We start from the raw sequence: 15,583 nt of genomic DNA, 5'->3' as shown, positions 1-15,583 counted from the left end.
TAATCATGTGTAGTGTTTTTGCTTGCCACATATGAGGTAATTGTGTGTCTCCTCTCTGTGTTATGACAGATGTGTTCACTCTCTCCTTTACACATTAGTCTAAAATAGGTTAAGTTATATTGTCATAGTTAGTTAAAAAATATTTTATATTAATAAATTAGTGTGTAAATGCACATAGACTTGAATTAGCCCTGCACGCACTTCACGGAGATAATCCGTGCTGGAAAGGGAAAAGATGCCCCTGTTTAATATGGTCCTTGAATGTATAATTTGGCTTCATTTGCAAAGTAAATTAAGAAATTAAATTACATATAAAGCTTACCTATTAAATACGATGCTTTGAAGTCAAAGTAACGCATCAGTATTCCAATTGTAAACAAACTGCGGCGAAACATTGGTGTATAGATATTTTCAAATATTTGGTTATTTTGAGTAATTTGGCTCCTGCTATAATCCAATATTCTATAAAACCTAGAAAAAATAAAACAAAAGTTGTTATTATATACAGTGAATGCTTGGCAAACCAAGTAAAACAGCGTTATATATTTTGTTGTTGTATGGTTTATTTCTTTTGACCGATCGTATGTCCGTTCGCCTTCGCTTTCACACTGAGAATGCCTGTGCAACTCATCACTAGTTCAACGAGACTATATAAATTTACTGTAAAATTTCATTCGATTTCCTTCACAAATAAATAAAAAGCGTTTGTTCGTAAAACTTCAGGTTTAAAGTTGATGACATGTTGTTTAAGCATGAATTGCTATTTGAAATAGTTAAACAGATAGCCTTTGATTTAAAGGTCATAGCCGTTGAAATCTGTCTACTCCTCTTTATTATACTCCTGTAATAGTATGGGCTTTATTGTAAGCCACCGCACATATTGTTGTGTATATCATTTACCAATAATAAAAACTCAGCATTGGTCGACACCAGTTTATTAATAAAACTATCGTCTTTTTATTGGGAGGATGTTTATGTTAACAAAATATAATTTCATAAAACCCCATATTTAATTGAAGATAATTCATTTTAATAAATGTTTAAATAAATTCGCATTAGCCTACCATATTATACCACATTACCCGCTCATTTTCATAACGATGTGAAATGCACATTTTTACTTAAAATATCACTGGAACTTTGCAGACAATTCTAAATAAAGAAGTTGTTAAGCCTTTAAATTACCTAAAATCTTGATATATCAAATCTGGTGGTAACGTTATACACTGGTTATATTCATAATCCTTGGTCAATATCTTTGAACTTATAAAAACAACACAAAGCATGTTTCCGATACCAAAATGTGCGCCTATCACATATAAAAGTGACATCTGTTACAAAATTTGTATCACAGAGAAAACTAATATACGAGGATATTGCCAAAACATGGACGAAAAGTACCAACTATTGTATGAGCGTAACGGAGCAGAGTCCAACCAGTTACATTTGATTCAGCGCAAATTCAGTATATCCGTTAATAAATACACAGGATTTGAAAAGATGCGTTGTAAAAAGGGAAGTTAGTTGCAAATTCGTGCCACCAGAATAACAAATGATAGTTCAAAAGTAAAGGAATAACGAATAATTTTCGACATTTTAGACTTGATTTCAATTTCTATTAATCTTTTGGGCTAAGAAATGCCCATGAAAATTATTGGTTTAGATAAACATTTTATATCCCACACACATACCGATCGTAATTATGGCAACGGAAGTTATAGCACAAATTTCAACACAATTTTTTGCATATATATCTATATATATATATACTAGTGGCCAAAACTAAAGCATCTGAAATTCAAAATGAATAAATGACCTGTAAGTTTTTTGAAAATGAAGTTATAGTGAAAGTTGTTTCACTATCGACAGTAATCGACGGCATAACCATTGTTTTTCATTACACCTACGAGGCGTTGAATCAATAGAATGTTGAATTTGATCCTTGGGTATACTATTCCTTGCATCCAGAACCTTTGAGAAAAGGCTATGTCTGTTTGTATTTGAAACTCTTTTGATTTTGCTATCTATGATACTCCAAAGATTTTTCTATGGGGTAAAGATCTAATGATTGTATTGGCTATTATAAAGGCCGGATTTTTTAACTTCCGCAACCAATCCTTGGTTTATGTTGGGTGGAAATTTTCAATCTGAAACATTCAAACATGCGGTATTTTTTCTTCAGGGAAGGAAACCAACACATTTGTATAGATTATCCGACCCATTACTTTATAAATCTCGTAAATATATCGAACTTCATAAAAAGGAAAACCACCCAATACCATTATTGACCCTCCTTCATGCTTAACAGTACCCTTGCAATACTGAGCCTTTCATTTATGGACATTCTCACGGTAATTTTTTCATGTCCGAGTCTTTAATTCATCAGAGAGTAAATATTACTCCACTGAGTCGCATTCCAAATAATATGAGCTTTTGCGAAAGGCGATCTAGGTTTCCTGTTCTTTTCGGAAATTATAGAATTTTGCATAAAATCAGCATACAATTCGAAAAATACACATTTAAGGGTTCAGCGGAATTGGTGAGAGGGTTATAGTTGATTATAACCTCAGGAACAGAGCGTAGACGAGCTGTGGTAACAGGTGTACATACCCGAAAACCGACTCACTGAAGAAATAATATGTTCCCAGATGAATTAAAGTTTAATATTTAAGGCTTGCTGTGTGAAGGTCTAAAAATGAAAGACTTGGGTCTCAGTATTGCAAGTATACTGAAGGCGGGTCAATAATGGCATTCGGCTTTTTTCTTTTTATGGGTATATCAGCATGACAATATGTCAAAAATCAGAGGTTTATAATAGCCAGCAATCATCAGATCCTTACCCTGTAGAAAAATATTTGTACTATCATATAGAGCAAAATAAAAAAAGAGTTTCACAAACAAACAAAGGTTCCGGATACGAGGGTGTACTATTCTTCTAACGATCAAATTGAGCCTTTTAAAAAGAAATAAAAATAATGCTTTCGATTACTAGCAAAGTTCACTTATTTATAAGAAAAAATCAAAAAGTTGCTATAGTTTTGATCATGAAGAAATCAGTTCTATAGAAATGTTTCTATTTCAAAAAATTTTGGGTTCATATTTTTTGTTTGTTTTTTTAAGTGAATAAATTACCAATTTATTTCTGAAAAACTTTCACTATAAGAATATTTTAAAAAAAGTTACAGGTCATTTATTATGTTCGTAATTTCAGTTCCTTTAGTTTTGGCCACCAGTGTTTTGGTGATTCATATTGATTTAGAATCCTATATGGTATGTGTAGGATAATATCTACCTACCCAGTAGAAGGTAATCGTGGGTTTATGTATTATGGGTATAAAACAATTGTATACCTTATTTAAATTTGATATATAACCGATTTGGTTAAAAAGCTCAAATTCAAACCCAATTAGAATACAAAATACCACCAATTTGGTTGGAAAACGCACACAAAATACTCAACAATCCAAAATTATGGGTGCTACCCAAAATTAATCATTTTTAATAAGAATATGTGTTACACAATGGGAACATCTTTGAATTGTATCATCAGCAGGAGACTTAAGTTTAAGTTTATGAACGGTCACAAATTTTTTGACAGAGAACATGTCAAGGCGTCGATTGATGCAACTGCCATTAAAATATGCTTTGGCACTAGCTGAAACTCAATTTTTGTAAAAAAATGATATTTATGAATTTATAGATTTATATTTAAATTAATAATAATTTTACCATTTATTATAATCACCAGTTCCATCTCTTAAATTGACCAGCATTTCATGATAATATATTTATATATATTTTGACACATGTCAATGTTATATAACATTTTTCAAATATAATTCATTTTAATTAGACCTGATGCATTTTTTAACCGTGACCCACAATGATACAGTAGTGGACATTCGTTTGAGCGCGTATGATGTTTTTGAGATTTTACTATGAAAACACATTATAATTATACATTTTTTTAACAAAATGGTGAATTTATTTAAGGTATCGAATATCAAACACAAACCAAAGACATTTTTCATACACTTTTTGAAATAACTTAAAATAAAGTATATTTTGCCTATTTTCCGGACATTCGTTTGAGCGCAGTTCATTTTAAAATAAAAAATGGCGTATATTAGCATGTCCACCGCTATTTAAGTAACCAAAATTAAGTACCAAATTTTGGACAGTATTCCTTCACAGCATATTTAAGGTAATTTACAAAAGAAAACTTTATACCGAGTCATATACTTTTGTCACAGTAATCTCGTATAAGTTTTCAAAAGGGTGACAGTCTGGAGTGCAAGCCGTCAATTTCGGCCCGATCTCCTTCAAATCTAGAAGGTTTTATACTCTCGGCCAGCTGAGTGTCTAAGCATATTTGGAAAAAATCGGTAACATTATATAGTAACATTTATATTAACGATACAATTTTATTCCTCTTCCATCCAATCGAATTCGCTTATAATGTAATGTTTAAAGTCTGTTATATCTGTGCTCATTTTTCTATTTTGGCTTAAATCAGCGACTACCACCTGAACGGATCATCCTTGCAGCCTTAGATCTGTCCCAGGCGTTTGATATGGTCGATCATTCCGAGCTGATATCCGACATCACAAATTCCCTTCCGAGGGATATCAGGCGTTGACTTTCCAACTTCCTTAATTGGCGGCAAGCCCTCGTTAAGTTGGTGGCCAAAAATCCAAATATCGCAAGATCAAAATGGGAGTACCACAAGGCGGTGTCATATCTCCCATTTTGTTCAACATGTATCTTGAGAAACTCCGCATTTCACCACCAGGGGGCTGATGCTGGGAGTCGATAGAGAAATAATTGCGTATCGAAAATAATTCCGATCGTTCGCAATTTTTTTTTCATTTCATTTATTTAATATCAATACATAGGAAGCCCAATAGGGCTAATTAGTAATGTATTGTAGTGATAATATTATGCTAAAGTTATAAGTAAATTAAAATATAACTGTAATACAAATTCAATAATTGTATACATTTTGTCGATTATATAGGCTCCCCAGCCAGATGAACACTACTAAAATAAATATTAGAGTTATAAAGGTCCTATGGCAGTTAGCTAAAAATAAATATCGAAAATTTTTTTTTAAATAGGAATACCATTAATATGGTTTAATATCAATGTTCTGAACGAATTATATGAGTATATAAAGCGCTTAAGATGATTAGGCAAATAATTCCAAAAACGATAAACGCGAACAAAAAATGATTTTTCGTATATCACGGCGTGTACCAGTGGGATATCAATTTGAATATTCCGTGTCGAGTTAATAAAAGTGAATTGATTAACCAGAACAGTGGGGCTGGATGTTTTCATAATTTTATAAAAATTAAGAACCAAACGGAGATTAATATATTCACGAAAATAACAACGCAAAAATGTACGCGCATATTGCAATACACGGTAGTGGTCTCTTACGCGCCGGCTATCCGCTGAATAAAATCAATGCTCAAAATGCAATTAAATTATATGAAAAATATACGAGGTTAGTTTGGGCAACAATTTTGCCTGGCTAGCTCATCCAGAATGGTAAGTTCTCAAGCCGTTATTCTTCAGCGCGCGAACATATTAAAATAAACATTCCATGCCACGAAATCCAAACGTTTATTAAAAGTATAGTTGATTATAAATTACATTGCCCAAGATTAATTGTGAGTTATGGTTGCATCTTACATGTGACTATTTGTGGTATGACGAGGTCTAATGTCACACCGAGGTACACATGTCCCACCCTGACACCTATGACATTGTACGTACCTGTAATTTAACACTGTCCCTTAATGTGACCTTAAAAACTAAAAGCGTTCCTTCCTTTAAATGTGAAGTCAGTTTAGAATATCATATTCATAACAAATTCCATTTTTATTAAATATAAATCTTAATATAATTTGGGAAAATAATCAAATTAAAAGTAGAATATGCCAAATGCCAAAATATTGTTTAAAACAATACCCCATATTGTGCAATGGAACTAACCAACATTTTTATTACAAAGCCTGATGATTGAGCTCAATAATATAGCAATCGATAAAATTGTCCCTAAAATATCATAAGTGGGTCATGACTAAAAATGTTTGCTGGGTTAGCTTCTAATATTTGACACTCATCTTCTTTTACAATAACAACAAAAAACTCATTCTTAAATTCCTAACGGGGTATTTCAATGTATAATAGGAAGGCGAAAAATATGTATGTATAATTATGTATAAACATGTGTGAGCCGGTTATGTGTCGTTATGTACAGCCAAGTAAATTTTGGAAGAGGCAAAATAAAAAAAAATCTGACTTTGTATTACATACATATAAAAATATCAATATGTCGGTTAAAACCCGTTATTTATGGCAATCACACTTTCAGATATCAAAATAAGATTTTTGCAAAAAATTATAATGTTTTTGCAAAATAGTCAGGCTGAATCCCAGTTTGTTGTTTTTATAAAAAAAAACAACTATTTATTAGTGGGGAATGTATGGCATTGTTTGCCGAGGGGTAAGGCAGGGTAGACTATAGTTTCGGATCACGCCACTGATCCTCATCAGTTCCCTTAGTTTTTTGTTGGGATATTCTCCCCAGAAGCTATTGCTTCTATACAAAAAACCTTTCATACCCAAATGTCTCTTGTAACAAAGCGAAGTACTTAGCTGACCAACGACATAAATTGCATGAGAATTTCGCTGGAGCCTCACTTCGAGGTTAACAAGGCATTTACAAACAATACCACACCTTTCCCACTGTTGTGTGTTGTCACATCGCGACAAATGCACACAACGACTTTGTTGGTGTTGCTAGTGTACAGCAACAAACCAAACAGTTTAACCGTGCCTGCGTCTACAACTTCAGTAGTGTTGGCGGTTTATTTGGGATACCATTTGTATTTTGTTTTTGCAAAATAGTCAGGCTGAATCCCAGTTTGTTGTTTTTATAAAAAAAAACAACTATTTATTAGTGGGGAATGTATGGCATTGTTTGCCGAGGGGTAAGGCAGGGAAGACTATAGTTTCGGATCACGCCACTGATCCTCATCAGTTCCCTTAATTTTTTGTTGGGATATTCTCCCCAGAAGCTATTGCTTCTATACAAAAAACCTTTCATACCCAAATGTCTCTTGTAACAAAGCGAAGTACTTAGCTGACCAACGACATAAACTGCATGAGAATTTCGCTGGAGCCTCACTTCGAGGTTAACAAGGCATTTACAAACAATTCTATACCTTTTCCACTGTTGTGTGTTGTCACATCGCGACAAATTCACACAACGACTTTGATGGTGTTGCTAGTATACAGCAACAAACTTCAAACAGTTTATTTGGGACCATTTGCATTTTGTTTTTGCAAAATAGTCAGGCTGAATCCCAGTTTGTTGTTTTTATAAAATACAAATATTTATTAGTTGTATTGCATTGTTTGCCGAGGGGTAGTGTTGGCGGTTTATTTGGCTTCTATACAAAAAACCTTTCATTTGTAATTTGTTCTTGTAACAAAGCGAAGTACTTAGCTGACCAACGCTGCAAAATTTCGCTGGAGCCTCACTTCGAGGTTAACAAGGCATTTACAAACAATACCACACCTTTCCCACTGTTGTGTGTTGTCACATCGCGACAAATGCACACAACGACTTTGTTGGTGTTGCTAGTGTACAGCAACAAACCAAACAGTTTAACCCACTAATAAATAGTTGTTTTTTTTATAAAAACAACAAACTGGGTTTCAGCATGACTATTTTGCAAAAAAACAAAATACAAATATTTGCCATACTAGTGAAGTTGTTAAACTGTTTGGTTTATTGCTGTGTACTAGCAACACCAACAAAGTCGTTGTGTGCATTTGTCGCGATGTGACAACACACAACAGTGGGAAAGGTGTGGTATTGTTTGTAAATGCCTTGTTAACCTCGAAGTGAGGCTCCAGCGAAATTCTCATGCAGTTTATGTCGTTGGTCAGCTAAGTACTTCGCTTTGTTACAAGAGACATTTGGGTATGAAAGGTTTTTTGTATAGAAGCAATAGCTTCTGGGGAGAATATCCCAACAAAAAACTAAGGGAACTGATGAGGATCAGTGGCGTGATCCGAAACTATAGTCTTCCCTGCCTTACCCCTCGGCAAACAATGCCATACATTCCCCACTAATAAATAGTTGTTTTTTTTTATAAAAACAACAAACTGGGATTCAGCCTGACTATTTTGCAAAAACAAAATAGAAATGGTATCCCAAATAAACCGCCAACACTACTGAAGTTGTAGACGCAGGCACGGTTAAACTGTTTGGTTTGTTGCTGTACACTAGCAACACCAACAAAGTCGTTGTGTGCATTTGTCGCGATGTGACAACACACAACAGTGGGAAAGGTGTGGTATTGTTTGTAAATGCCTTGTTAACCTTGAAGTGAGGCTCCAGCGAAATTCTCATGCAGTTTATGTCGTTGGTCAGCTAAGTACTTCGCTTTGTTACAAGAGACATTTGGGTATGAAAGGTTTTTTGTATAGAAGCAATAGCTTCTGGGGAGAATATCCCAACAAAAAACTAAGGGAACTGATGAGGATCAGTGGCGTGATCCGAAACTATAGTCTTCCCTGCCTTACCCCTCGGCAAACAATGCCATACATTCCCCACTAATAAATAGTTGTTTTTTTATAAAAACAACAAACTGGGATTCAGCCTGACTATTTTGCAAAAACAAAATACAAATGGTATCCCAAATAAACCGCCAACACTACTGAAGTTGTAGACGCAGGCACGGTTAAACTGTTTGGTTTGTTGCTGTACACTAGCAACACCAACAAAGTCGTTGTGTGCATTTGTCGCGATGTGACAACACACAACAGTGGGAAAGGTGTGGTATTGTTTGTAAATGCCTTGTTAACCTCGAAGTGAGGCTCCAGCGAAATTCTCATGCAGTTTATGTCGTTGGTCAGCTAAGTACTTCGCTTTGTTACAAGAGACATTTGGGTATGAAAGGTTTTTTGTATAGAAGCAATAGCTTCTGGGGAGAATATCCCAACAAAAAACTAATTGAACTGATGAGGATCAGTGGCGTGATCCGAAACTATAGTCTTCCCTTACCCCTCGGCAAACAATGCCATACATTCCCCACTAATAAATAGTTGTTTTTTTTTTTTTTATAAAAACAACAAACTGGGATTCAGCCTGACTATTTTGCAAAAACAAAATACAAATGGTATCCCAAATAAACCGCCAACACTACTGAAAAAATTATAATGTTTAATATAAATATCAGATTTTCTTTATATTTCAATGTCAGCTGTTACTACATTTTTAATTTCGTGCATACATCAGCGCATTAATATGTATGTGTGGTTAGGTATGGCTGATTCAATGCTGGGAAGGATTGGTGGCAGGATTGGTTAAGACTGTTCCTTATGTTGGTAATGGCGTCAATTGTTCCACAATAATGCTCAATCAACTCAATTCTTTCCTGTAAGGTCAAGAATGACCTTTACAAAGCATGCAATTCTCCAAAGCATGTAATTTGTTGGTGCCACGGGGAGACTTTTATTTCACTGAACTACTTATTAGTATGGATTTATTTATTTTTTTAAGTCTTTCACTGAAACCCTCTTTATAGTATGTATCACTATGAACTGATTCGTGTGCTGACTTTTTTAAATTCACTCCAGTAATAATTTGATCGTGTTCAGCCCAGATGTACCTATGTGTTAGTGACTGCAGTCTTACCGTCATTGCTGCCGACTTTAGTGTTGCCACTATGCCTACCTTAAAGCTTGGCGTAGGCTTATTACGTCGTGCATGAAGTCAAAATATTAAGCTCGGCACACAATAGGTGCGTCCAGCACAAAATTGACGATCCGTTTCAGGTCATACAATTTTTCTGAATATTCTTTAATATTTAAAGACCATTTTCCGGAATAAATTTCAATTCCATAGTTTATAAGGGATATTAACAAGGACTGCGCCAAATGAGATCGTACATGCGTTGGAGTATAAGCCTTTAATGAGTATAGCCTTCTTAAAATGGAGTAAACCATATTACCGAGGAGATTAATATGGTCTTCAAAATTGAGATATGAATTAATAATAACGCCTAGACATTTAAGAGAGTGGACAATTTCTATCGGCTGGCCATTGAGAAGCAATTGATGACAAGGGAACATACGATTCCTAAGTTGGAAAGTAATAGCCTTAGTCTTAGAAGGATTAATTATCAGACTATTAGTAACCATCAAGCTTCCGATAAAACTAAGATGACTATTGATCAAATTTTGCGTAGCGTCATACTTAAAGAGCAGGAAAATATCATCTGCATAGACATAAGGTTGACAATAATCATTTTCAAGTTTTGAAATCACATCATCCAGAGATAACCGAACGAGTTGATGAATTAATACCATTTACAGAAACATACTGTTTCCTATTAGATAGGTACGAGTAAACCAATTTACTGGCACTTTTTGAAAAATTGCCATAAATTTTTTATATAGAAAACCCTGATCCCAAGTGTCTGTGAATTTTTTCCATAGAAAAAACTTGAACCCAATAGTATGTGAAAAAAAAAATTCTACCCTCAATAGAAAAAACTTAAAACCAAAGAGCCTGTGAATTTTTTTCTAAACAGAAAAATTGGAAATTTACCTTAAATTTGTTTTTTTAGATTATCCCTAGGTACTAAATATTATAAACAGTGGTATACTCTTTAGGTGGTATTTGAAAATGTCTGTCAACGCAAATGCGTGTAACTCGATATTTGAAACGCCTTTACACTTTTTCTTTTGTGGATTCGACTTTAAAGTGCAGAAACTCGAAATTGAGCCCGTTTGCCGATAGCTAATATACTATCGTGCAAAATAGCGAAAGCTTGCGTTTGACAGCTAAGCGTTATAGCCTCATAGCATACGAAATTCCGATACACTTTAAGCGATATCGTCTGGCAGAATATCAAAAGTACGAAATTTCGATCGTACGTCCATAATTCCGAACGCTATCGACTCTCAGCATCAGCCCCTAGATGTTTCGGTGGTGTCGTATGTCGATGTCTGTACGATTATTTCGTCTGACTTTAACTTTGACGACGCAAGTGCAATCATTTCGAACTATTTAGCTACCATCGCCAACTTCTTCCGGGAGCGCTGTCTTCCTAGACGCGAGAAGTCAATTTAGAACTTGACATTCTCATTGAAGGTAGGCGCATCAACACCGTCCATAATCCGAAAATCCTTGAGGTGGTCTTCGATAACCTGCTTCAGAAGGTGAAAGCTAGGAATAAAGTTCTGAAAGCTTTGGCTGGAACCATGAAGAGACCAGGATCAAGCAATATGTGTTGTTGACTAGACATGCTATCTGCCGTGTCATCCCAAACATCACACAGTGATGCCAAATATATCTCCGCGGAATATAAATATTTTAGTACACAATATTGGACACAAACTCGTTCCAAAGAATTTAGAATTATTTGAAGGGTTCATATTTTTTAATTTTTTGCATATAATGCATATGCACGAGATATGCAAAAAATATGCAAAATATGCACGGTATGCTAGGTCGATATGCAAAAAATATACAAAATAAAGCCAAAATTATGCAAAAATATCCAAATTTGCAAAAAATATGCACGGTATGCTAGGTCGATAAGCAATAAATATGCCCGGTATGCTAGGTCAATATGGTATGCTAGGTCGATATGCGATAAATATGCAAAATATACACAAAAAATATGCAAAATATGCAAAAATATGCAGAATATGCAAAATATTGGCAAAAATATGCAGAATATTCAAAAATATGCAAGATATGCAAAATATATGCACGGTATGCTAGGTCGATATGCAATAAATATGCAAAATATATGCATATAATATGCAAAATATATGCAAAAATATGCAGAATATGCAAAAATATGCAGAATATGCAAAATATTGGCAAAATATGCAGAATATTCAAAAATATGCAAGATATGCAAAATATATGCACGGTATGCTAGGTCGATATGCAATAAATATGCAAAATATATGCATATAATATGCAAAAATATGTGAAATATGAGCAACATATTTCACATATGCAATCATTTTAATCATGGTAATTTTTTAAATTTTTATAAAATAGACCTCGAATTTGTGTGCTTTCATTAGTTTAAGCTATAGAAATCAAATTTTGTATGTATGCGGTTCATGGTTCAAATGTTAGATATTTGGGGCATTATGAAAAATTTGCTAAATATATGTATAAAACATGCAAACGTATATGAACAGTTATATGGGGATATACTAAAACGTGGACCGATATATCCCATTTCCAATACCAAACATCCTAGAAGTAATAATAATATATGTGTAAAATTTCAAAGTTCTATCTTTAATATTGCGACCTAGCATACCGTGCATATTTTTGCATAATTTGCATATTCTGTATATTTTTGCATATTCTGCATATTTTTGCCTATATTTTGCATATATTGCAGATTTTTGCATATTTATCGCAAATCGACCTAGCATAACCGTGCATATTTTGCATATTTTTTGCATATATTTTGCATATTTATTACAAATCGACCTAGCACACCGTGCATATTTTGCATATTTATCGCAAATCGATAGCATACCGTGCATATTTTTGCATATTTATCGCAAATCGACCACCGCACACCGTGCATATTTTTGCCTATATTTTGCATATTTTTGGCATATTTTTGCATATTTTTTGTATATATTTTGCATATCGACCTAGCATACCGTGCATAGTTTTTGCATATTTTTGCCTCTTAACCGTGCTTCACTTGGCGCCTTTGAATTTGTCATCATTAGACCTCGGATTTTGCATATTTTTTAATAATGAAGATATAGAAATTCTGATTGGACACAAACTCGTTCCAAAGAATTTAGAATTATTTGAAGGGTTCATATTTTTTAATTTTTTGCATATAATGCATATGCACGAGAAATGCAAAAAATATGCACGGTATGCTAGGTCGATATGCGAAAAATATATGCAAAAAATATACAAAATAAAGACAAAATTATGCAAAAATATCCAAATTTGCAAAAAAAATATGCACGGTATGCTAGGTCGATATGCAATAAATATGCACGGTATGCAAGGTCAATACGGTATGCTAGGTCGAAATGCGATAAATATGCAAAATATACACAAAAAATATGCAAAAAATTCAAAAATTTGCAGAATATGCAAAAATATGAAAAATATGCAAAAATATGAAAAAAATATGCAAAATATATGCAAAAATATGCAGAAAATGCAAAATATAGGCAAAAATATGCAGAATATGCAAAATATTGGCAAAAATATGCAGAATACTCAAAAATATGCAAGATATGCAAAATATATGCACGGTATGCTAGGTCGATATGCAATAAATATGCAAAATATATATGCATATGCAATCATTTTAATCATGGTAATTTTTTAAATTTTTATAAAATAGACCTCGAATTTGTGTGCTTTCATTATGTTTAAGCTATAGAAATCAAATTTTGTATGTATGCGTTTCATGGTTCAAATGTTAGATATTTGGGGCATTATGAAAAATTTGCTAAATATATGTATAAAACATGCAAACGTATATGAACAGTTATATGGGGATATACTAAAACGTGGACCGATATATCCCATTTCCAATACCAAACATCCTAGAAGTAATAATAATATATGTGTAAAATTTCAAAGTTCTATCTTTAATATTGCGACCTAGCATACCGTGCATATTTTTGCATAATTTGCATATTCTGTATATTTTTGCATATTCTGCATATTTTTGCCTATATTTTGCATATATTGCATATTTTTGCATATTTATCGCAAATCGACCTAGCATAACCGTGCATATTTTGCATATTTTTGCATATTTATCGCAAATCGACAACCGCACACCGTGCATATTTTTGCCTATATTTTGCATATTTTGGCATATTTTTTGTATATATTTTGCATATCGACCTAGCATACCGTGCATAGTTTTTGCATATTTTTGCCTATATTTTTGCATATTTAGCATATTTTTGTCTATATTTTGCATATTTTTTCATATTTTGCATATTTTTGCATATTTTTGCATACTTTGTATTTTTTGCATATTTATCGCAAATCGACCTAGCATACCGTACATATTTTTTGCATATTTTTTGTATATTTTTTGCATTTTTTGCATATTTTTAACACGACTCCACATTTGTACTGTGCGGTCGCAAACTTCTGCTTCGTGTTGATTACGAATTACGGTGATAATAGTATCATTATTAAAAATCTCTCTTCGTCTATTATTTTCACACTTCATTTAACAAACCGCGCTTTGTGTGTTAAACAGACAGAAGATTAACAAAATACTATGGGCCCGTGGCCCAACTCTGTCCCCCAACGGAAGAGTAAATCTGGTCCCTTCAAAAAGATGAAACCTTCAAATAACCTTGGCGGAGCTACTACGTCAAATCGCCCATCAACATTTCGAAACAACAGGTATAGTGTTCTTTCTGAACAAAACGACATGGAAATAATTGAAGAGTCTCCATCGGCATCGGGAGAGGTGCTAAAACCACCGCCACTTATTGCTGACAAAACTATACCACTCACTGAAATCCAACACATTCTTGGTAAAGAATGTAGATATAAAAGTACCACGATTGGAACAAAAATCTTCCCATTCACATTTGAAAAATATGAGTTTTGTAAAAAATCTCTTATTGAATCAAAAATTGATTTTCATTCCTTCAATCAAAAAGGTAACCGATTATTCACAATATTTCTCCATGGTCTTCCAAAGATGGACACACAAAACATTACTGATGATCTCAAGACATACAACTTATCTCCAACCAGTGTAACTGAAGTTACAACAAAGTTCAGCTCTTCACAAAATGCAGTGTACAAAGTACAGTTCCTACGCAAAGAATTCTCACCTAATCACCTCAGAGAAGTCAACTTCATAAGAGATATTTATGTCACTTGGAAGAAACAAAAACCCAAAAAGGGCGATTGACCAACGCAATGTTGGAACTGCTTAATGTTCGGACACGGGAGTGAGCATTGCTTCAGAAAACCAGCATGCATGACATGTGCAAATTATCATCACTCTGAGAAGTGTCCATTCAATGCGAACGACAAAAAACCAGCAGTCTTCTCTTGCTTCAACTGCAAGAAATCCGGCAGAGAACGACATGATCACTCCGCTAATGACATCAGTTGTCCAATGCGTGCACAATATCTGGAGATCAGACTAAGAGCAACAAGCAGAAATAATAAGAGAAATGTCGTAAATCATTCATCAGTGAATACAGTGAGAAACTCCTCAAATTACACACGTGGCATCCAACAAACACACCACTCAAGAGACATACCTTAGGTTAGCACCGCCAACCCAATCAACGGTACCAACAATAATAATACTCTCACCTATGCTGATATGCTAAAAAACTACAATAACAACAACACTCTGTTTAATATAGATGAGTTATTCAATATATTTACTAATGCTCTTGATGAATTGAGCAAATGTACAACAAAATCACAGCAAATGTTTGTTATTATGTCTCTTGTCAAATATGCTTATGAATTTAAATAATTTAAGAGATCTTA

General features: G+C 33.8%; 1 protein-coding gene across 1 annotated transcript in view; it reads right to left on the bottom strand.

Moving 5' to 3' along the window:
* Positions 1-15,583, bottom strand: part of LOC133332889 (nipped-B protein) — a 120,281-nt gene that overhangs the window by 40,500 nt on the left and 64,198 nt on the right. Inside the window, exon 13 of the mRNA XM_061541256.1 lies at positions 323-471. Coding sequence (XP_061397240.1) covers positions 323-471 — 149 coding nt within the window. The remainder of the gene's footprint in view (positions 1-322; positions 472-15,583) is intronic.

Source organism: Musca vetustissima, unplaced genomic scaffold, assembly GCF_032173495.1.
Source record: "Musca vetustissima isolate MV318-11 ecotype Yass unplaced genomic scaffold, APGP_CSIRO_Mvet_v1 utg6462, whole genome shotgun sequence".
Classification (NCBI taxonomy): Eukaryota; Metazoa; Arthropoda; class Insecta; order Diptera; family Muscidae; genus Musca; species Musca vetustissima.
The sequence above is the reverse complement of the archived record's forward strand: the minus strand, read 5'-3'. Positions and strand labels throughout refer to the sequence as shown.